The following is a 24,000-nucleotide window of genomic DNA, read 5'->3' as shown; positions in this document are numbered from 1 at the left end:
TGAACTTTCTATAGTATCATGTTAGCCCCAAGAAGCCTCTCAATGCTTTGATGGATCCAGGTTGGGGCCAGTCCTTCATGGCTTGTAGCTTTTTTGGATCTACCATTACACATTGGGCTGAAATTAAGTGGCCCAAATAGGAAATATCCTTGCTCCCAAACCTACATTTAGAGAGTTTAGCATAAAGTTTGTGACCTCTTAGGGTTTCAAGAGACACCTGCAAGTGTCTTAAATTGTCAATTTCAGATTTGCTGTAAATCAATATGGAGAGCCTATGCATCACGTTGGAGTCTATATATACCAGGTAACCCTTGATAGTAAGGGATCGATCTCTCTTTTGAATTCTGAATTGTTTGTTACACTTATTGACTTAAGCATCAGAGTTTTCTCAGGCGTATCACACCGAAACTTCCTGTCATCACCCAGGTGAACGGTTGCAGACTGGAAGTGAGACATGTCCTTTACAGTGACACCGTCTGTGAGATCCTTCATTTCTCTTTACGTGTTTCTCACATGCCAACTATAACCCGATCCTTACCAAGCCGAGCGATGGATCCGTTGCCAACATCCGTGGAGGCATGACTAGAAGCAGCCGAAGAAAAATTGAAGCAGGCGTTGGAAGCCATGGAGATCCTAAAAAAGGAAAACGATGATTTGCGATGAAAGAATGCTGAATCTAGTGATACCACCATACCCACTCACAGTGAGCAAGGTGAGTGGGAGGTACCGTGCAACATGGAGTCAAACTTAGGATGAACAGAGAAGAAAAAAATGCATGAAGAATTGAAAGAACTGACAGAAAAACATGAGGAGATGGTGAAGAGGATAGAGGGATCCTTCTCAGTGGATTGCATGCTAAACCAAACAGATATGCCATATAGCGAACGGATCATGGTCGTGCCCCTCCCGCCAAAGTTCAGGATACCCTAGGTAGACATATATGATGGGTCCAAAGATTTAATAAACCATCTAGAGAACTTCAAGGCCCACATCATGCTCCACGGGTTTCCAGGCGAGATTGCATGCCGGACTTTCCCTTTAACCTTAAAGGGAACAACAAGAGGATGGTTTGAGACCCTCAGGCCAAGGTCAATAGACAGTTTCAAAGAATTAGCTAAACAATTCCTAACCCAGTTTTTGCCCAACAGGAGGCGTCGGCGCCCAGCCGCCTACCTGCTAACGGTCAAGCAAAAAGAAGATGAAGACCTGAAGAACTACCTTACCTGCTTCAACAAAGAACATTTGACAATAGACGACCAGGAGGAAAAGATCACCCTCGCCGCCCTCCTAGGTGGGATATGGCTACGGAGTCCCTTTATGGCAGAATTGGCCATAAACACTTCTTCCACCCTCAAGGAGTTCATGGATAAAGCAGATGATTTCGTTAATGCTAAAGATACTCTGCAGACCTTGGTGGATCCTTGTAAGGCAAACAACAAGGCCAAACGGAGGAGCGGGCAGGTCGACAGAAAAACTGGTGCAAGTCGGCAAGAGAAGAAGTGAGAAAAGCAGCCAGACTATCCTAGACTGATACATAACAATCTGAACGTGTGAGAGGATGAGAAAGACAAGGAGGAATAGCGTCAGCTCAAGACAGGCAGTCATTGCTGCAAATACCACGAGACTGGGTCACACTGGACCGAAGACTGCATGACTATGAAGAATAGAGTTACTGAGCTAGCATGAACAGGGGAATTGGAATGAATGATTGCAGAACGTTCAAAACCCAGAAGGCGCTAGACCAGGAGGAGTAGTAATCCTGAGCAACGGCACCGAGCAAGTAGCCGCCAAAACGATGGGAACAGGGCGCCCCCAATAGGCGATAGGAACAGGGCGCCCATAGGAGAAATTAGGACGATAGCAGGGGGCTTTGCATGAGGCGGCATATCCATATCTAGCCGGAAGGCGTATGCACGAAAGGCAAGATATGAAGAGGTATGTGTGGCAGATAGAGCTTCCAAGCAGCAAAAGCTTGGTGGTGATAGGGTGGTAATATCTTTCGAGGAGGCGAATCGGGAAGGAGTATTGTACCAGCACAATGATGCTTTGGTGATCACCCTTGTGATAGCCAACTATACAACTAGGCGGGTACTAATCGACAACGAAGGTTCAGCCGATATACTATTTTGGGAGACGTTCATCAAAATGGGTATCGACACTAGTAAACTAAGGCCCTCCCCAACACCATTGAAGGGTTTCTCCAAGGACACGATCCAGCCCATTGGAACTATCACCCTTCTGGTGACTGCCGGGTCTGGAGCACGAACGGCAACCACCATGACCGATTTCTTGGTAGTGAAAGCTCCCTCTTCTTACAATGCCATATTGGGGAGATCAACACTCAACCATTTCAGAGCAGTGACATCCACATACTACCTCAAGATAAAGTCTCCAACCAATAACGGGGTGGGGGACGCGAGGCAAGCAAGCTTTGGCACTGGAGTGCTATGTGCAAGAATTAAGACAAGGCCGAAGTAAGGTTTGTGTTATAGCATGACAAAGTGAGGCACCGGCAGTCCTTCTTCCTTCATCTTTGGCGGTGACTTTAGAAAAGGATGTGGAAGTCAAGGACAAATAGAGTTAGCAACATGCCGAAGTCAACGAACCATTGAAGCTCGTGACGTTACATTCAGACCACGTCATCCCTAAACACCAAAAGCAAGCCTTAGCAGCTTGTGGTGCCAAGCAAAAGGGCGTGGAGGTCATCAGACCACACCATCCCTAAACACCAAAAGCAGGCCTTAGCAGCTTGTGGTGCCACGAAAAAGGGTGCGGAGGTCATCAGACCACGCCACCCCTAAACACCAAAAGCCAACCTTAACAGCTTGTGGTGCTGCAAAAAAGGGCGCGGAGGTCATCAGACCACGCCACCCCTAAACACCAAAAGCAAGCTTTAGCAGATTGTGGTGCCATGAAAAAGAGCGCGGAGGTCATCGGACAACACCATCCCTAAACACCAAAAGCAAGCCTTAGCAACTTGTGGTGCCATGAAAAAGAGAGCAGAGGTCATTAGACCATGCCACCCCTAAACACCAAAAGCAAACCTTAGCAGCTTGGGTGCCATGAAAAAGGGCGCTGAGGTCATCAGACCACGCCACCCCTAAACACGAAAAGTAAGCCTTAGAAGCTTGTGGTGCCATACAAAAGGGCACGAAGGTCATTAGACCACGCTACCCCTAAACACCAAAAGCAAACCTTAGCCGCTTGTGGTGCCATGAAAAAAGGCATGGAGGTCATCAGACCATGCCACCCCTAAACACCAAAAGCAAGTCTTAGCAGCTTGTGGTGCCACGAAAAAGGGCGCAGAGGTCATTAGACCACGCCACCCCTAAACACCAAAAGCAATCCTTAGTAGCTTGTGGTGCCGCGAAAAAGGGAGGTCATCAAACCACGTCAACCCTCTCAAGAATTCTAGCGGTTTACAAGACCAAAGGCAAAAGAGCAAGCAACCCAAATAAAGTAGAAAGCCCGGAACCAAAGACGTATAACAAGGAAATTAACAGATATACATCATTACAGGTTTTAGAACAAACCAAAGTCCATTATTTAACGAAATGAAGGTACAGCAAGAGCAAAATACAAAAATTCTAAGAAAAAAATAGAGGGGCCAAGAAACTAAGGAGCATCATCTGGAGGCGGTAGAAAAGGTACGCCTATAAAAGCATCAGGCATCTCATCCTGCCTAAAAGTGTCAACCCGAAGGTAGTTGTTTTCTTCAGGAGAGAATAAGCCCCGGTTCAAGGCCGCAAGGTCCGTAGCAGGATCGATCACAAGGCGGGCCCTGAGCCTTAGGATGCCAGCACCATAGCCGTAAGCAAAGGCGCAATCCCTGGTAGCATGGATGCAAGCTAACTGACCACGTAGGCTTTCAATCTCAGCCTGGGCATTAGCAAGCTCGTCTTTTTTCTAGGTCAACTACTTGTTCTTGACGACTGCAACCAAATTTGCCTTCCTAAGGTTCTCGTCTGAGTCCCTGCAGTCGTCCTTATACTTCTGATGGCGCTCTTGGAGCTCTGCCAAAGCCCCTTGCGCCTCAGAAAGATTAAGGGCAGTAACGCAGGCTTTCTCCAAGGAGGCCGCCAGCTACTAGGATAACTCATGACCATACGTCTACGAACGAGTTAACTCTTTGCGGGTCGAGTCTAAGTCCTTGCTACGGGCGAGAAGGTCAGAGTTAAGGTGGGCCAACTCGGCTTCAAAGACTTTCTGAGCCTTCGAGAGCTGGGACCTCGTCGAGTCCCTTTCAGACTGGAGGAGCTTCAGGGCAAAGTCATCCCTGACTTTTGCCTCTTGGGTAAGGCGCGTAGCTTCACGGAGTTGAAGGACTTCTTCCTCGCGAATCTCCAAGTCGCCTTGCAGCAAATGAGAGTAACCCTCCGATTGCTCAAGCAGTACTTCAAGCTCTTCCTTCTTCTCCACCATGGCATCCAGCTCAGCCCTGTCAACCTGTCACTTCTCGGAAGCGCGCTTGGTGACATAGCACAACTTTCACCGCTCCTTAACCTCCTTCTCTAGACAACACGAGCTACCACAATCCACACTACCAAATCATTAATGCCTTACAAAAGAAGGTGAAACAACCCAAGTAAGAAACTGCGTGGAAGCACAACAAGAAGAAAAATAAGCCGCATGGTACCTCAGAAAACCAGTCTTTTAAATAGTTAGCCATCTGAGCAATGGCTTCAGCTTGGGCATTGGCAGAAGTAGATGAGGCACTGCCACTGGCATCACCACCAATTATCTCCCTAGGGCTAGGAACAACCCTGAGTGAGGAAGCCTTTACAAGCCTCAGGGTTGAATCTGCCACCCTCTCTAGCAGACCCCTGAGGTGTATAGGTGGAAGGGGGGACTTGGTGCAAGCCAAGTCAGCCTCGAAGAGGGAGTCGGTGTCTCCCCCAAAGGATAGGGTACAGAGGTGAGGAAAAGAGAGGCATTCGCCACTGCCAACCAACGAAGGGGTACTTCCCTCAGAGACAATGACTGGCAAGGTCCCTGGGTGGGTTGTTTTGCCCTCGCCTCGACGCGAACGTCCTCACAGCAAGAGGATGTATGCCCAAAGGTGCCGCCCTGATCAGCAGCCCTGACGCCCAAATTTTCACGAACATCCCTAGCCGGGGAAGGAATGAGACCACCCGCCATGGGTGGGCGAACCCATATGCCTATGACAGCATCCAAGTTAAGAGCGGTCACAACCTCAGCATCCAGCTTTCCCTCCCTCACCCGACTTTCAACAACTGAAAATTCAGATATAGGACGCACAGGAACCGAATGGTACTGGAAGTGTGACAGTAACCGGCAAGGTGGGCGGATGAGCCTGACCGCCCCCCGAGGGTGCGGCAGTTTCCTCTAACTGCAACACAGGGAGCGCAGTAGTGGTTGGCTGAATAGGCATCTGAGTCTGGGTGCCCTCGAAGGACGCCAAAGCCTCCATAGGCAATGACACGAGAAGCACGAATGTGACTGGCGACATGGGCATTTGGGCATGGGCACCCTTTGAGGGCGCCAAAGTTTTCTTTTGTGGAGGCAATGAGGTAAAAGCATCTTCAAAGTGAGTTCTTTTTCTCTGACTTTTATCATCATTCTTTTTCTTGTTTCTTATTTCCCTCTTCTCTTCACTTTCTTTCTTTTCAGACATTTTCTTTTTCTTCTCCTTCTTTCCTTGCTCGGGCTGGCCATCCTCCTTATTTTGCTCGAAGGGTTTTCGTAAAGGAGCATGAATTATATCTGAAATCATGAACGAACACCCCTGAACATGGGAGCGATTGGGAGACATAAAAAATCGGTCAATGTAATTAGGCGTCAGCAAAAAATCAGTCCAAAGATCTTCAAGGTGGGCCGCAGACCAAGAACAAACAATCTCAATTCAGGCCAGCTCCCGATGAGACAAAGGCGGCCTAGTTGCCCACAAACTCTTATCGTCAGGAAGGGGGCACCAGATCACCCTAACTAGAAAATCTCTGAAAAGAGCTTCTTGGGCGAGAAAGTCCCAGCCCTGGCCAGTGATAAAGAAAAACTTGGTTGTCCAAGCTTTGGCATTAGAATACCGAGTTTCAAATCAGGCCAAATTTTGCCATTTATCTTTCTTGCGAAAGCTGGCAACATTGCCCTTGGTGGCTGGCCTCATGTTGTAGAAAGCCAAAAACTCTCGGGCAGTTAGGTCTGGGTAAAGATCCCCAAGAGGCTCCAAGACCATGCGGAAAACAATGCAGGCACAAAGATAAGTCTTCAATGCAAAAGGTTGGAGTTGAGCGGACGCTATATCAAGTAAGTCCAAGATGTCGCGAAGGGGGCAATAGAAGAGAAGTCTCAACCCATGGGACATCAGGGATGTGGTCAGAGTAACCTTGCCTGCAAAACCCTCATCGTCACAGCACCTTGATCGGGGAACCTCCATCACTGCCTCCTTAGGGATGCCATGTTCCTCCCGAGTCTCGGGAAGATGCTTCTTTCGGAGGGCTGAACGCCACCCATGCCCGTCGAAGGTCGTGCCCACTGGGACTTGAAATGGTTGTACAGAGCTGTCACCATGTTCAACCATGAAAACGGGAAGGGAAAAGAAGCAAGAAGACAAAGAAGACAGAATGTGCAAGAAACAAGAACAAGAAAGGAAGCACGGGCAAGAAAGACACAAGGAGGAAAAATGAGCAGAGAGAAGGATGAGGAAGATAAAGAAGGAGTATTTAAAGAAGGGCAAATACGAAACGCCAGCAGCCGTAGACATCATGGCCTGACATTGAAGCTAAAAAGTAACCGTCACACGAAAGCCCCCTCCCTTTTCGCCACGTCAGTGGGAAATCATGGGGGCTCCTAGATTTTTGAAAAAGTGAAACGGCACAAGAAGAGGAATGTGAAAGACCAATGGGTACTCAATGGTTCATAGATGGGATGGGCTTGTCCCAACAGCCATTTACTTTCCTATGCGCCATGCGCCTTGCACATTCCTAAAGCCTGTGGTAAGCCATTAAAAGATTTAGGGCTGAAAACAAAAAAGGGACCCATAATGAGGATCACAACACTTATGAGGCAGCCAGATTTATCAAGCATGAATTCCCTACGCCATAGGGCGAAGAGAATTAGCAGGGTAGATGGAGGGTCTATTTTAGTTGAGTGCCCATTCTGTGAAAAAAGCCCAATATGAAAGAAGCCTAGTATAAAAGGCTCTTTGTTAACCGAAGGGAATTAGAGAGTCTAAGGCCCAACAAAGTTACACACACACCACACGCCACCTTTCATGGGAAGATAGAGATTTCATGTAGATACGTGATCAGCTCGGTTACTAGGTAATGATCCACACCAATAAACTCTGCACCAAATAGGCATCACGTTGGAATCTAGATATACTAGGTAACCCTTGATAGTAAGGGATCGATCTCTCTTTTGAATTCTGAATTGTTTGTTACACTTACTGACTTAAGCATCAAAGTTTTTCCAAGCGTATCACACCAAAACTTCTTGTCATCACGTAGGTGAATGGTTGCAGACTGGAAGTGAGACACGTCCTTTACACAATATATCATCAAAAAAGACCAAGATGAACTTCCTCAAATGAGGTTTGAACACCTCATTAATCAAGCTTTGGAAGGTAGATGGTGCATTAGTTAGCCCAAAAAGCATAACTAGGAACTTGTAATGACCCTCATGGGTCCTAAAAACTGTTTTGTGAATATCTGAGGATTTTACTCTAATTTGGTGGTATTCAGACTGTAAATTCGGCTTAGAGAAAATCTCAGCCCCATACAACTCGTCCAGCAGCTCCTTTACTATCGGTATTGGAAACTTGTCCTTAATAGTGACTCCATTGAGGCCCCGGTAGTCCACACATAATCTCCACGTGCCATCCGCCTTCCTTACTAGTAAGACTAGAGATGAATACGAGCTTTGATTGGGCCTTATTCTTTCTATTTCATTTTTTTGAAAGTAAGGGCAACGATAAGGTCTAGGCCACTTGTCTCTGTCCCGTAGTGGAGCATCCACTTCTTCAAGTTTAGAGGTCTCCGCAGTGTAAGAGAGGAGTCTAGGTGGTCTATACATATAATGCCTCAAAGGGGGAGACTGGTAGATACATGTAGGCTAGAATTGTAACACCACTTTGCTAGTTCCACCCACTTCGACCACTCCTTTGGTTTGTCACTATTGAAGCTTCTCAGATAGTTCTCTAGCCATTTGTTGACTGCTTCGGACTGACCATCCGTCAGTGGATGGTATGAGGTATTGACAGCTAATTGCACACCCTGCAGTAAGAATAATTCCTTCCAAAACTTGCTTGTGAATTTGGGGTCCCTGTCAAACACAATGGACTCCGGCATACCATGTAGCTTAAATATGTGTTTCATAAATAACTGAGCCATTATACGAATTGTGTAAGGATGGGACAGTGGCACAAAGTGCACATATTTAGTGAACATGTCCACTACAAGCCATAGGGTATTAAACCCATTAGAGCTAGGTAGTTTCCACAAAATCAATGGTTATGGTTGTGCATGGTTTCTAAGGTACTGGTAGTAGAGGCTACAACAGCCCACTAGGCAGTGTATTGTCTACTTTTACCACTTGGCAAGTATCACAATCTCTGAGAAACTGCCTAACATCTGCCTTCAATCCTAGCCAATAAAAATCTCTTTTTAATCTGTGAACTGTCTTATCAAAGCCCAAATGTCCGCCCATAGGACTACTATGCACCAATGTCAATAACTTCTTAATGAGAGCTGAGTCAGTTGGGACATACAACCTTCCCTTGTACAAATACAACCCATCCTTCATGGAGTAAGGGAATGACAAATCCCCTCCAAATCCCCTCCAGAATTTTTTCTTAGTAGATCTTTCAACTTTTCATCAGAGTCATAGGAAGCCTTAATTTCCGTGATCCGGTCAAAGCTGGGCAGTGAGAGCATAGCCACCAAAACTTCCTCTTCTCCTTGCCTCGATAAAGCATCCGCCACCACATTTTCCTTTCTTTTCTTATATTCTACCATAAAGTCATACCCTATCAATTTTGGCACCCACTTTTGCTCCATGGATATGCCCGCCCTTTGGTCCAATAAAAACTTGAGGCTTTGGTATTCAGTTTTAACCACAAATGTCTGCCCAAGTAAATAGGGATGCCATTTCTGCATTGCTAACACTAGTGCATATAGCTCATTTTCGTATGTTGATAACCCTAAGGCCCTTCCCTTTAAGGCCTTGTTGAAAAAGGCCAACAGTCTACCCTCTTGCATAAGGACAACTCCTATAGCAGCTCCAAAAGCATCGCATTCAATAATAAACTAAAGCTGGAAATTAGAAAGTTCTAAAACTGGTGGTTGACTAAGGGGTGACTTCAACCTCTCAAATGCCTCTTGTGCCCCTTCATCCCATTTAAAATTGTCATTTTTTAGCAAACTGGTTAGCTTAGCAGTAATTCCGTCATAATTCTTTATGAATCATCTGTAGTAAAATGGTACTAAAATCATAAATACAACTAATAAAATGATATTTGGACTTAGCAGATCCAAGAAGGCTACTGCCCAATGGCCCAACTCTAAGACCCATTTAACTACTATAAAATTGTCCTTTCCTTTATTAAGCCCACGCATGCTAAAGCCCATGGCCCACAACCCACTTCACATGACATTCACTTCAGTTCTTCTTCAACTCATCACTTCACTTTACTTAACCCTAACTTCCATTGTGCCACACACTTGATGAAACAGAAAAGGAAGAATTGTAGTTTCCTTCTCCCAAACCTTCATTACTCTTACCATTTTATTTATTTATTTTCTTCTGCCTTGGAATATGATAACGATCTGGTTTTGATCCATCTTTCACTGCGACCTTTGTTTTGTGTATATACATTCATACATACGCATGCAAATATACATGGACTTCATCTGTACACACATGCCACTTTTTTTACAATTTTTTTTTTTTTTTTTTTTTTTTTTTTTTTTTTTTTTTTTTTTTTTTTTTTTTTTTTTTACGCGAGTACGAGTACCAGCATTATACAAAATTTGAAATCACTTAAGAAGAAAAATTGAGGGAAAAATATTATATCGAAACACTCTATCTACTTAATAAAGAGCCGGGCATATTGAACATTATGAAGAACAGACACCAAAGGTACAGACGTCACAAAACGAAAAGGAAAATCCAATAGATAGAAGTGAAGAACAGCACTTGACTCTACTACTTACCAGATTAATGTTGCAAGAATAAGAAAGTGTCCAAACAAGTAGAGCATTACAGCATTTTCATTTATGTGTGCATTTACAGAAACATCAATGTCATGCATTTATATATAAATGCATGATGTATAAAATAATGAGACAAAATAGAGGCAGTTATATAGACCGTAATGGCACCCCATTACATCAACATACCCATCTTATGTTGTTATTAGAACACAAATAAAAACACAAAAATATTTTGTCATGGTAAAACAGTGAAATGACAGCACATTTCTATTTTCGGATATACCGTCTGCTTCCACGAGTGGAAGATTCAGAAAATGGAAGGTAATCATTCCAAAATTCTTTGAAGCCAAAAAGTGAAAGGAAAGTAATAGCCAACTTCCTAGATGTGTATGGGTTTGTCATATGTGGCCATTGCAGCTTCCTTCAATGCCTCACTCATCGTTGGATGCGCATGGCAAACGCGTGCTATATCCTCACTTGCGGCATCATACTGCAAAGCTATCACTGCTTCGTGAATGAGCTCTCCTGCATTGGGTGCCATGATATGGACTCCCAATATCTTGTCTGTCTCCTTTTCAGCTAATATCTTGACCAACCCTTCCGCATCATCAATTGCCTTGGCCCTGCTATTTGCAAGAAACGGGAACTTTCCAACACGGTAATCTACACCAAGTGTCTTCACCTGCTCCTCAGTCTTTCCGACAGAGGCAACCTCAGGGTGAGTATAGACAACCCCAGGGACCTTGTCGTAGTCCACGTGGCCTATCTTACCAGCAATAAACTCCACACAAGCAAACCCATCTTCTTCTGCCTTGTGGGCTAACATTGGCCCCGGAATAACATCGCCAATGGCAAAAACACCTGACACATTTGTAGCAAATCTTTCATTGACTAGAATTCGTCCAATCTTATCAGTTTCCACTCCTATTTTCTCCAGATCTAGTCCTGCTGTGAATGGAATCCTGCCAGCAGAGACAAGAACAACATCGGCTTCAAGTATGGTCTGGTCACCACCAGCTGCTGGTTCGAGTGTCAGCTTCACACCATCTCCAGAAGTATCAACTCCTACCACCTTAGTCTTGAGCATGAATTTCATTTCTTGCTTCTCAAGAGCACGCTGAAATTGCTTACGAATTTCCCCGTCCATGGTTGGGACAATATCTGGGGCAAACTCAACAACAGTTACCTCAGAGCCAAGCCGGCCCCAGACTGAGCCCATCTCCAGGCCAATGTAGCCGGCTCCTATGACAACAAGTTTCTTTGGCACTTCAGACAAAGCTAAAGCTCCCGTTGATGATACAATCCTCTTCTCATCAATGGTGATCCCAGGTAAAGATTTGACATCAGAACCAGTGGCAATTATGATGTTCTTACCTTTAACAATGGTGTTATCACCATCAATGGTGTCCACAGAAACTTCAGAGGGGGAAATGAACTTGCCATAGCCCTTGACATAGTTCACCTTGTTTTTCTTGAATAGGCCTTCAATACCTCGAGTAAGATTAGTAACAGCTTTATCCTTTTGGGCCAACATGGCAGGTAAATCAACCTCAACAGAAGAAAACTTTACTCCATGGTTGGCAAATGCATGCTTGGCTTCATAATACATGTGGGAGGAATGCAGAAGGGCCTGAACACAAGAAGACAAGAAATAGGAAGATAAAGCTTTCATATGTGACCCATACTTACTTTTTATCAGTAAAACTTTCATGTGTGACCCATACTAACGGCAATTGAAGTGGGGGAGAAAGGCATGTAGTCATAAAATGGAACAACGCTCATATGGGATTGAACCCGCTTACACTCCACCCTTTATTTTAGTTATGAAGAAATGGCGTTTAATCCAACGATCATTAGCACCTGGTAACACTTTATCTATTATAGCTCCTGGGTCCTTGGGCCATGCCTATTGTTTCATTAATAAAACTTCTTAATTACTTGTAAAAAAAAAATCTTAATTTTCTTAAAGAGCACAAAGGTTTTATTTACCCAGAAGACATGAATAAAGACCTCCCTACTGGGCAATAAATAACCTTGATAATGTGAATAAAGACCTGATAAACCAATTAGATCATCTCTGTAATCTATGAATTGATACATTTTTTTATTGACTTTTAAAAGGTTTCTCTTTATGGTTCATAGATTACATAGATGATGATGTGATCACAATTTGAATGATTCCCCAAAATGTATTTCAAACCCAAAGTATGATGAGGTTAAGTGTATTTTGATACACGCAGGAAAGTTGCAATACAACCTAAATATAATCGATAAAGTAATTAAATCCTGCCAATAAAAAGAAAACAACCCCTCATTGAAAAAAATTAAGGACTTGTATATAAGAAATTACAAAGGGAAAGGAGTGTAAAAGGAATAGAAAACAAGTAGAACCCTACCTTGGAAGGGATGCAGCCGACGTTGAGGCAGGTACCGCCGAGGGCCCCACGCTTCTCGATACAGGTGGTCTTGAGGCCGAGCTGGGCGGCTTTGATGGCGGCGACGTATCCTCCGGGACCACCTCCGATGACGACGACATCGTTCTCATCAGATCCGGAGGAGGCAAATCCCCTGGAGGAGGGAGTGAGGGAGTGGGAGTAGTTGAAAACAAGGGAGCTGGAATTGGAGGGGTTTCTGGAGAGGAAGAGGTAGGCCTTCCTTCTCGCGAAGCTTGCCAAAGCCATTTCCTTGGTCGTCGTATTCTTCTTCTTCTTCTTCTTCTCTGTATCTCCGGAGGAGAGCTTAATATGGCGCACTTTGGCGTACCAAATATATAATAATATAAAAACAATTCTTCTACAGACAACCGGGTTGAGGATCCGGCGCGGAATCGGCTGATGTGGCAATCTGTCATGTCAGTTGAAAAAAAAAAAAAAGAATTGAAAATAAAACACATGAAATATACTGTACGCAGATTGGGAGAGAAAGTTGAAACGAAAGAAGAAACAAAATAGAGAGATTTCGAGCGAGCGAAATCGAAGAGGGAGATCGCCGTGCGTCTGAAGGAAGTCTATTTGGCCATTCCGGTCGTCGTCCCGTGGTCACCGTCGTCACAACCTACAAGTCTCTGGGTCGCGGCGTCGTGGGTGAGAGAGAGGTCTGCGTGAACGTCTTCCTCGTTTGTCTCGATTCTTCAAGCCGGTGAAGGTGAAATTGATTCGGTAATCAAAAGTTATTTTTCTAGAGTTTTGTTTGTGTACAGTGGAATCTGAGTGAAATTAAAGTGAAATGTTGCTGCGATGTTTGTAGAAGAATATCTTTACAAAACAAAAACTCTAGAAACAACCTGCTTGGTGACTCGGCACGAGAGGCTAGCCCTGAGCCACAATGACCGACCCCATTGGCTATATCTATTGCACTGGACCTATCTTTCTTCGACCCTTTGAAAGAGACGAGACAAAAAGTTCAATCCATGATCGAACCCATATTTTCATTGAGATGCTAATTATTAATAGATAGTTTTATAGTATAGATAAGTTAATTACCACTTTCATTTTGTCGTTTAATGCTTTATTATTGAGATTATTTTACTCCTTCTTTGATGTGGTTGTATTGTCTTATATGCTACAAGGATGAAGTTCATTTGTTTCTCTTGGTGTCTACTAAGCTTGACATTTTTGTTTTATCTTAATTTTCACTTGATGTGTGTATGAGAATATATATTGATGCTAAAATTTACCTATAAAAAAAGTCATTAGATGCTGAAATTTATTAATACTTGTGTATACTTAATGACTTTATTTATGTGCCATCATTATCAATACTAGTGAAATTATAGCACCTAAAGACCTAATTGGCACAAAACTCCTAGATAATCAAAAAGTGAGAAAATCTAAAGAAAATTAGAAACTCACCTATAAGAGAACATCAAAAATTCTGTAGACATACCATAATAAGACAAAAAGTACCCAAAATACCTTAAGAAATCGGAAACAAATCAAAACCACACAACCATAAAATCTAAAGCAAAGCAATATTCATTAAATGAATCATAATACATAACAACAGAGTGGCAAAATTCATTTAGAATGTGGATACTGAACTGAACCTTAATCCCAATTAGGATCAGCTTTAGTGATGCCATCAGAACATCAAAGTCATCCACATGTATTCTCTTCCCTGTATAAGTACATAGAGAAACCTAAAAAGAGAACGTTTTATCAAATTGGAACAAAGAAACATTTAAAGCAACACCTAAAATCTTAAGACATGACATACATGCAATTTTTTCCAACCATACGATCCCATATCGTACAGAAAACCAGCATAGAAGTGCTAAACACAAAAAATTACTGATAAATAAGATTCAAGTCATTTAAATCAATATCATTTTTCTTCCTATAATGAAGAGAAAGAGTCTAAACTCCTAATAAACATAAGGAACATATACCAAAAACAAAACAACCTTACATCAAAGAAGGGGGAGGTGAACAAAAAACATTGTAGAAAACATAAATAAATAACAGTGAATTATCATCAAAAGCTAAATCATGGAGACAGGCATCCAATAACCTACGATAGATAAAAACACCTTTGCTAAATCATTAGAATTCAAATAAAAGTACAAATAGAGGCCAGCTTCCAATCTATAAGTACCCATTTTTCTGAATGTAAGGCAAAACAAATTGACATGGGAGGAGGGATATATTTCCTCATAAAAGGGAGCAAAAGTTTAGACATAAGATCCACCGCCAAACCATTGGCATGGGATGATCAAACATTTTGACAGCCTAAATGACAATCCTATAACCTCATGCTTCCTGCAAGCAAATTAAATGAAAATAATTAAGTACAATAAAACTCAAACCTAATTATACATAATCAGTATCAACTAATTTCAACAAAAGGTAAATTTCAAAGTTATAAAGTTATAAAGTCATTAAGTAAATAATGTATACTTAAGAAAATAATGTTTTTCTTAATGAAATGATCTTCTATGAGGCCATGATCTGCATGTTATATTGTTCATGCTATATCTAAGAATTTGTATGTACTGAACTTAATATTTTGGTGATCTCAGCATGGGAAACGAGAAAGAACATCCATCTACGCTAACACCATCTAGCTCAAATCTTAGATCCGCGGTATGTTATTTCATTTAATATATGAAAAGTGAATTAGAATTTGTTGAGTTAATATTTATTTCCCAAAAAAAAAAAAACAATAACTTAAATGAAAAATGATGGCAGGACATACCATCAACTTGTCCGAACATCCCAAATTATATGCCTGGTTATTATGGACCAGTGCCTGCGTAGTCACCTGCTTTTCTATCATATCCAGTTGGGAACCAATATCCATTCAACGTACATTTTATTTAACTTAAATAAGTTGCCTTCTTTTCATGAGTTTTATTTCCCTTATTGTTTTTAATATTTTTTTAGAACGTTTACCCATTTCAACATTCGTTGGAACCTCCGACTGGTCTCACCTATACAAGCTCCACTACAAGCAAACCAGTTGGTTCAGAGGATAATAGAGCCAAAAGTAGGAAAACTGAAGCATGTACATCCTCTAGAGTTGAACTAAGTAATGAGGATAGAAAAAATTCATGGAAAACCGAGGATGGCAATGTCGAGACATCTCAGAATGTGCAGATGGATGGTGATGATATGATTGAGGAGCCGAAGTCGGGGATGGAGTTTAATTCCCTTAAAGATTTAATGAGTTATTATAAACAATATGGTAAGAAATGCGGGTTTGGGGTGATGACAAAAAGAACTGAGAAAGGAGATGATGAGACTGTTAGATATGTCACCCTTACTTGTGCCCGCGGTGGGAAGGCCCGAAATAGGACTTTGAATGTCGCCAACCCACGTCCAACAGGAAAGACAGAATGTAAGGCAAAGATTAATGCCTTAAAATTTGATGAAAAATTTCGGTTGACTACAATGCATAATATTCATAACCACGGTCTCAGTCTAAGGAAATCCTTTTTTTTCGATGTAATAGAAAAGTCAGTGATGCCGTAAAAAGGGTCTTAGATATAAATGATATGGCCGGGATCCGAATGAATAAAAGTTTCGGGTCTCTTGTTGTTGGTGCCGGTGGATTTGAGAATCTTCCATTTTTGAAAAAAGATTATCGTAATTACATCGACAAGGCTAGACATCTACGACTGGCGCAGGCGGTGCTGGAGCACTTCAAGAGTACTTTTTACGGATGCAGTACAAAAATCCTGGCTTTTTTGCATTGATGGATATAGGTGATGATGGGAGGTTAAAAAATGTTTTCTGGGCAGACCCCCGTAGTAGAACAGCCTACCAATATTTTGCTGATGTGGTCACATTTGACACCACGTACTTGACAAATCGATATGGGATGCCCTTTGCACCATTTGTTGGTGTAAACCACCATGGGCAGTCAATTTTGTTGGGAGCTGCCTTGATTTCCAGTGAGGATACCGAGACTTTTGTTTGGTTATTCCAGACCTGGTTGCATTGTATGGATGGAATGGCTCCGAAAGTAATTATCATTGATCAGAATAGAGCGATGAAAAATGCAATCACTATTGTCTTCCCAAACACACGACATAGGTTTTGCTTATAGCATATACTAAAGAAAGTCCCCGAAAAACTTGGCTCCTATGGATCGTACAAATGTGGGATGAAAAATGACCTGATGAAATGTGTTTATGACACCTAAACATGCGAAGAGTTTGAGAAAGATCGGGGTCAGTTCATATTGACTTACAACTTTCATGAGAATACGTGGTGCAAAGTTTAAATGATGAGCGTGTACATTGGGTGCCAGCATTCTTGAAAGATGTTTTCTGGGCTGGAATGAGTACAACGCAACGGAGCGAGAGCATGAATGCATTTTTTGACAGTTATGTTCATGCTAAGACAAACTTGAAAGAGTTTGTAGACCAGTTTGACAACGCGTTGAAAAAAGAAATTGAGAATGAAAATGCCATAGATTTCCACACATTTAATGTCACAATTCCCTACATATCTAGATCGCCGATTGAGAAAGTGTTTCAAGATTTATATACAAATGCTAAATTCAAGGAAGTGCAACAGCAAGTTACCGGCATACTCGATATGGATCCAGAGTTACTTAAACGTGATGGTCCAAGAAATACCTATCTACTAGAGGATGAAGTTCGCTTGAAAGAGTTCACTAAGCTGGTTAAATTTATGTGGAAATTAGTGAGAAAGATGGGTCTGCAAAGTGTTCTTGCGGTTTATTTTAGATGATGGGAATATTGTGTCGACAAATATTGGTTGTACTCAAGTGTAATGGAATTAAATCTGTGCCAGCTAAGTACATTTTAGCTAGATGGAGGAAAGACATCAAGAGGCGATACATGTTAATCCAGAGCAGCTATGATGGAGAGAATCAGCGAGTAGATTCTAATAGATATTCAAGTCTGTTGAATATCTGTTATCAGATGATCACTCTTGCAGCGAGATCGAAAGAGCATACTGAGGATGCAACTACTAAGTTATATTCTATGATTGAGTTGTATCGTGCCAATCAAGAACCTCCATCGATGACCCAAACGGGTTCCAATGTTGGTTGTGTGACACAGGAGACGAGTACATTTGGTAGTTCTAAGCAAGTACTTAGTCCATGTGTCGTACGAGGGAAAGGCAGACCCCCATCTTTGAGGCGAGCATCCAGGATGGAGACAAACTTGCGGAAAGCTAAAGCGAAGACAAAAAGAGTTCAAGGAAAGGGGAAACATAAAGAGGTGCAGATATTTAATGACATTTTATTTATATTTTATAACTACAAATAAGACTAATGTATATTGTTATTTCTTATGTGATTAATAGCGTGATGGAGGAGATACACTAGCCTTGGGTACTTGTAGAAATTTATTTGGTACTTCAGAAGACGATACGACACATGTCAATGATGTGCAGGTATATGATGTTTCAATATTTGAGTTACAATATTGAAATGTTTTCTAATGAATATATATCAGCAGACTGTTCCAGACATACGAACCGTGGTTCAAGAAACAGTGGTTGCAATTCAAGAAAGTGTAAGTTTATGTTTATTTCTAAGATTGGAGTAATGATATGTCGGCACATATTTGAATATTATTTGTTACAGATACAATTTGAGTTGGAGGGTTCACAACTGGTGGAAAATATTGGGTTGGAGGGATCACAACCGACGCAGCCTTACGGGGATGGATCACAATCGGCACAATTAGATGGTATAATTTCAATATCCGGAAACCTTTTTTGTATTGCATGTAATTCATGAGATGTAAATTGTTTAATCATACTAGTTTAGTAGTTGGATATAATGTATTTTTAATTTATGATATTTTTTTTTTGATTGCCCTTAAATTCATGTCACCTATTTGATTCCAAAACTAGTCTAGGGTACTTGAACACTTTTAAAAATCATTGCAAAACTCTGTAGAAAAAGTGTTTGACAGCATAAAAAATAATAATGGGTGACTGCTTTTCCTCCATGAAAAGCTTTCTATCTTACTAATAGCCCTAATCTTGATTGATCTTCTGAATTTTAGTTCCTTGATCATGTCTGCAAATGGGAAATAGGATTGCTCCATGACTTCCAGTATCTATAGAGAAGAAAAGTCTGGATTTGTCCTTTTCACAAGGGCCATTCTAATACAAGAAAAGACAACTTCATCTCAATCTAAACTTACTTGCTAACCAACCAAGTTTCTTAGCCTTAACCAAAACTGTATTTTTGGGGGTTTTTTATGGCATGTTTTGGTAACAAACAACATTTTGTAAGCATTTCTTAGCCATATTAAACTGTTTTATTCCTTAAATTTTTGCATCTCACTTTCGATCCACGGATGTCATGCATTTTTACAATGCCAAACGATTTTTTTATTTGAGATTTGCCTCTTTGGACTAAATGATCTCTTTCCCGTAGGAAACAAATGATAATTCATGTCACCTATTCGATTCCAAATAGGTGATGTCTTGGCGCATGTGCAAAGGGGAGAAGTTGAAGGCAGGATAGATAGGGATGAGTTGTAACTTTTGTATAATGTTGTTCGTTATCATTTTTATCACTTAATTCTATTTAAGTTTAGTAGTTGGATATTATAGTTATGTAACCATTGTCAATAGATGTTGGAATTTATAAGTGGATGTTGATTTGGTTGTGTTGTCTTGGATGTTGATTTGGTTGTGTTGTCTGTAATGAATTTATTAATATTTTCTGCTACCCGATAGTCCAATTTAGAATGTGGATGTTGATCAATCTAGTTGGCTTATGTGCAGAATTTTAAAAACTGTTTTCTGGTTGTTTAATAGGAATTTATATGTTAATCAGGTTGTTAATCAGGTTCCATGGCTTCTCAGAAAACATGTTGTATGTAGGTTGAAAACAGGAGGTGCAGAAAAAGCAAATATTACTCTTTAAATTAAGTTCAATCTTATCTGTATGCATGCCTGCCAGATCATGCAAATATTCCTCTTCCATCATTACAGACAATGCAACCATTAGTCTAACATACCAGGGTACAATTTGATGTTGGATCAGGTATTTAAGCTAAGTACAAACATACAAAAATTCGTTGGTTCACTCTAAGTAAGCACCAACTACATTAGTCTAACATAAGCCTACAAACTTCACAACATATATCAAGTTCCAAAATCACCTATATAGTACTACATAACATGACACAATAATGACAAAAACCCAATAAAGACAGAGTAATCTGCGTGAACAACAATATTCAACTTCCTGCTTTTGAAGCCCCAACTCTCTCTTCTCGGTCTCCTCCGCTCTCTTACAAAGCTCAATCAATGTCTTCTTGATGTCGTCAAGTTTCTTCTCGAGCTCTCTTTGGCCCCTTAACAACTCATTTAAACATTCTCGAAGATGCAGTTCATATTCGTGATTACCATCTGCCCACTTGAAAAATTTGCAATAAGGTAATCCCTGATGATTATTTACATATAGAAAATGTTAAATGTAAATAAAATTAATCATTATATTTAGAATCTCATAATACACATTATTTAGTTACCTCTGTGTTATAATTTGAACAACCTAAGAAAGGTCGTCCTGGATTTCTGCCAGTATGTGAGTATCTCAATGTGACTGGAACCTCACAATAGCAGACTAGTTGACCGACAGTAGGTTTAGCAAAGTATGAATAAGTCATTGCTGCTGATGATGATGATGATGGTAGTGATGATGATAACATCTGGACGAAGGTCATCTCAGAATGTGCAAGTAAGCAGGAAAGACCAATTGTTTTGATAAGTAAAGGGAAAATAAAAAAATAAAAAAAAAAGTTTGTAGAGTTATTACTTCTTATTCATATTGTAAACTAGGGAAAAACAAAACAAAAACAAATTGAAGTTAAAGTGAAAACAGGTTCCTCTAAGACCAAACAAGGTTTACTTAAACTGAAAAGCTGAGAAACTGGAAAACTAAGAAACTGAAAAACTGAGAAACTGAGGAAACAAGAAATTAAAAAACTGAGAAACTGAAACATTAGAATGGCAAATTGTAAAAATTAAATGTAACATTACTTGTGTTTTTTGAAAACCAAAGAATAATTACTTGTGATTTATATGATCGACCCCATTCCTGTAATTCGGGAAACTGAAATGATGTCCAAACCAGGATGGGAAATAGGTTCTAATTAGACCAAAAAGGTTTAATTAAACTAAAACATTAGAATGACACATTATAAAGATTGATGTAAGATTATTTGCGTTTTTTGAAATACAAATGTAGACATGTTCTGGTTCATATGATAAACTAGGGAAAAAAAAAAACAAGTTGTAATTCATTTCAACTGAATTGATGCTAAACTATAACAAGTCCACCATGATCGAACTTACTTGTAATATTGTAACTTAACTGAAAAATCTAATTCAGAATGCAAAAATTAAACTGAACAGCTATAACATTACTTGTAACATTACAAAGATTGATGTAAAATTAGTTATGAGACATTTACATTGTAAACAGTTGATGTAAAAATTAATTAAGAAACTGTAACATTACCTGTAGCAAAAGGCAGTTTTCAGAACAGACGTATTCTGTTTGGTGGCTAGGAAAATGTAAATCCAGAGTTAACTACATATGACATAAATTTACAATCGTCCGCACTGGGTAAAGAAAATATTTGACTCCAAAGAAAATTTACATACGTCCACATGGATGGTGTTATTCAGACTTTCACAAGCATATATTTGTTATGTTATCGAGAACAAAAGCCATCAGCATCACTACAAATGTAATTTATTTCTATGATGGAAAGCAAAACAAGCCATCGAAAATTATCAAGTATAATTGATATTTAAAAGAACAAAAAACTCTACATAAAAAATTGAATTTTGCAAGAAAGTAAAACCAAATCCACGTAACTATAGGATAACTAAATTGATCTACACAGTGGTTGATGTTAGGGTTAGGGTTACATGCACGATTTTGGACAAGTTAGGGTTAGGATCAAGCGGCGGGGTTGATGTTAGGGTTAGGGTTAGGGTTACACGCACAATTTTGGACAAGTTAGGGTTAGGGACTGGGGTTTGAAGTGGGAAATGGATTTTGATGACCACGAACGAAGGTGAGATGCCGTGATTGACGAAGAACATAACCACAGTTTCGTGGGTCGATTTCGAAGGAATGGGTGAATCAAATTAGGTCTGCCACGAGGAAATCACTAGTGAGAGTTCGAATGGGTGAATCGAAGGAAATTTATGAGGGGAAAGGGGAAAGGAATCGAAGGGGAAAGGAAATGAGTGAGGGGTTAGGGTTAGGATCGAAGGGGTTGGGGGGAAAGGGGGGGCGATGGAAAAACAGAAGAAGAATCGAAAGGGGGAAGAAAATGTACACGGGAAAAGAAATGAAAACGAGAAAACTCAAACAAAATGCTACGTTTTTGTTTTGCCATTCAAACGCTGCGTTTTCAATTTGCCATGCTGGTGCCGATTCCGCGCTGAGTCCCCAGGTAGGTTGTATGTAGAGTTTTTGATATAAAAATGTTACTGCAGCTGTGGAACGGCGAAATGCAGAAACTACAAAACAAAACTATTTCTTTTCAGCATGTTCTGGACCGATCTAGGATAATATACACAATTTATAAAATATAAATATATATTTATGTTTATATATATGTATAAAATATATATATATAAAAGTAAGCGGGGGCGGGGCGGAGTTGGGCCATCCCCTCCACTCGCCCCTGTTAGGGGCCCTAGATGCAGGGCAGGGGGCCCTGCCCCCTCATGGCTAGAGCGGGGTTGCCCGCCATGCGGGGGCGAAGCAGAAGCAGGATCCCGCTGCCCACTCCTAGGATGAAATACAGGCGATGGGTTGAAAAATATATTCGTCCGTTAGACGGGGGCAAACGGACAGTAACTCGAGGTGGGGGTGGAAAATGACCACCTCTCCCATGCGAGTGTAGAGGGCGGGGGAGGTTCTACCCGCCTGTATAGGGCAAGTAACACTCCTAAATCTTGTTAATTTTAAATCTCTTAAATATTGTGATTTCATATTAGTCATAAATTGTGCCATTCAATGTGATCCTAATATATAATCTACCATTTTCACAGCACCACTCATATTCTCTATTTAACACAACTCTCTATTTCTTATTTTTCTCTCAATCACACACAAGAGAGAAATAAATGAGAGTGTATAATTTTTTTAACATTTATTGATGGGGCTCATGGGGGTAATATTAACAATGTCAAGTCAGAAAAATAAGATAAGGATGAGATAGTAGTGCAATTTCTACTATTTTTTATACAAAATAAGTATATTATAAAGAATTAATTGAGACTTGAATCCCTTCGGAGTTCTTCTGGATCACTTGGTCTGAAGAAAGAGAACGCCGAAAGGTATTTAATATGTGAGAAGGAACATGACATGTGAGCATGAGGCATTATTATAGAATTGGTGGACAATTTTTTATTGCCAAAGGAGATTATATAATTATGGTTACCCCTCTGTTGGCATCTCAATAATTACTTGAAAAAAATGAACTATAAATTTGAAAAAGATCATACTTGTTTTTATTTAGTTATGTTATCAATATAAAATTACACTTCTTTATTGATTGACCAACCATCTTGTAGATGTAAAAATTTAGTTAGGATTAGGTGATTAAGTTGATAAATTTATATAAGATTAGGTGATTAAAATGATAGAGTTTATCCTATCTTTAAGTTAGTAATTTTGGATGAATGTAAGTTATTTATTGATTTTATCTATAATAATATTAAGTTTATCTAAGAGGTATTAGAGATTGTTTAGATAAGTCATAAATGGGAAAATCGAGTTCTAAGGAATCTACACTTATTCAAAGAAGAGGCTGATCTAAAATCTGTTACTGCAGTGAAGAGTTATCGCGGGTGTCAGCATTCTGTTAAGAGAGGTCTTCGTGACAGAATGGTTTTAAGAATTACATACCAAATTATAAGTATGAAAATCAAGTTTCAATGAGTCTGAAATTATCCAGTTGAATGAAATATATATCTGATAAGAAGACTCAGTGCCAAGTGTCAGCAAAATCATTTCCCAGCAGAGTTTTCCTGTCAGTAGATTCCTACTACACTTGAAAGTCCTAACAGACTGAGCCCGTCAGCAGAATCCTACTACAGATCAAACTTCTATCAGATTTTTTCCGTCAGCAGAATCCTACTGCAATTGGAATTGATTTTCAGATTATTTATTTAAGGGATCCTATTGGTTAGGATCTGTATAAATTCAGATCTAGATATTTTCTAGAGCACTTTACGGTGCATATTTTTGTGAGAAAATTTTTTAGAGAATTTTCATATTGTTTCTCTCAAAGAGTGTGATCGTGCTCCATATTGGAGAATTGATTGGTCGAGTTTCAACCACTGGAGATCCAGGAGAAAAACCA

General features: G+C 40.4%; 1 protein-coding gene across 1 annotated transcript; it reads right to left on the bottom strand.

Annotated features, from left to right (window-relative positions):
• Positions 1 to 10,196: 10,196 nt before the first annotated feature.
• Positions 10,197 to 12,948, bottom strand: LOC108994825 (dihydrolipoyl dehydrogenase 1, mitochondrial). Its single transcript, XM_035683539.1, has 2 exons — positions 12,566 to 12,948; positions 10,197 to 11,799 (listed from the first exon to the last, which is right to left on the bottom strand). The coding sequence occupies exons 1-2, from the start codon at positions 12,848 to 12,850 to the stop codon at positions 10,549 to 10,551; spliced, it is 1,536 nt and encodes a 511-aa protein (XP_035539432.1). The 5' UTR covers positions 12,851 to 12,948; the 3' UTR covers positions 10,197 to 10,548.
• Between the last annotated feature and the right edge of the window lie 11,052 nt (positions 12,949 to 24,000).

The sequence above is a fragment of the Juglans regia genome, chromosome 12, assembly GCF_001411555.2.
Source record: "Juglans regia cultivar Chandler chromosome 12, Walnut 2.0, whole genome shotgun sequence".
Taxonomy (NCBI): Eukaryota; Viridiplantae; Streptophyta; class Magnoliopsida; order Fagales; family Juglandaceae; genus Juglans; species Juglans regia.
The sequence above is the reverse complement of the archived record's forward strand: the minus strand, read 5'-3'. Positions and strand labels throughout refer to the sequence as shown.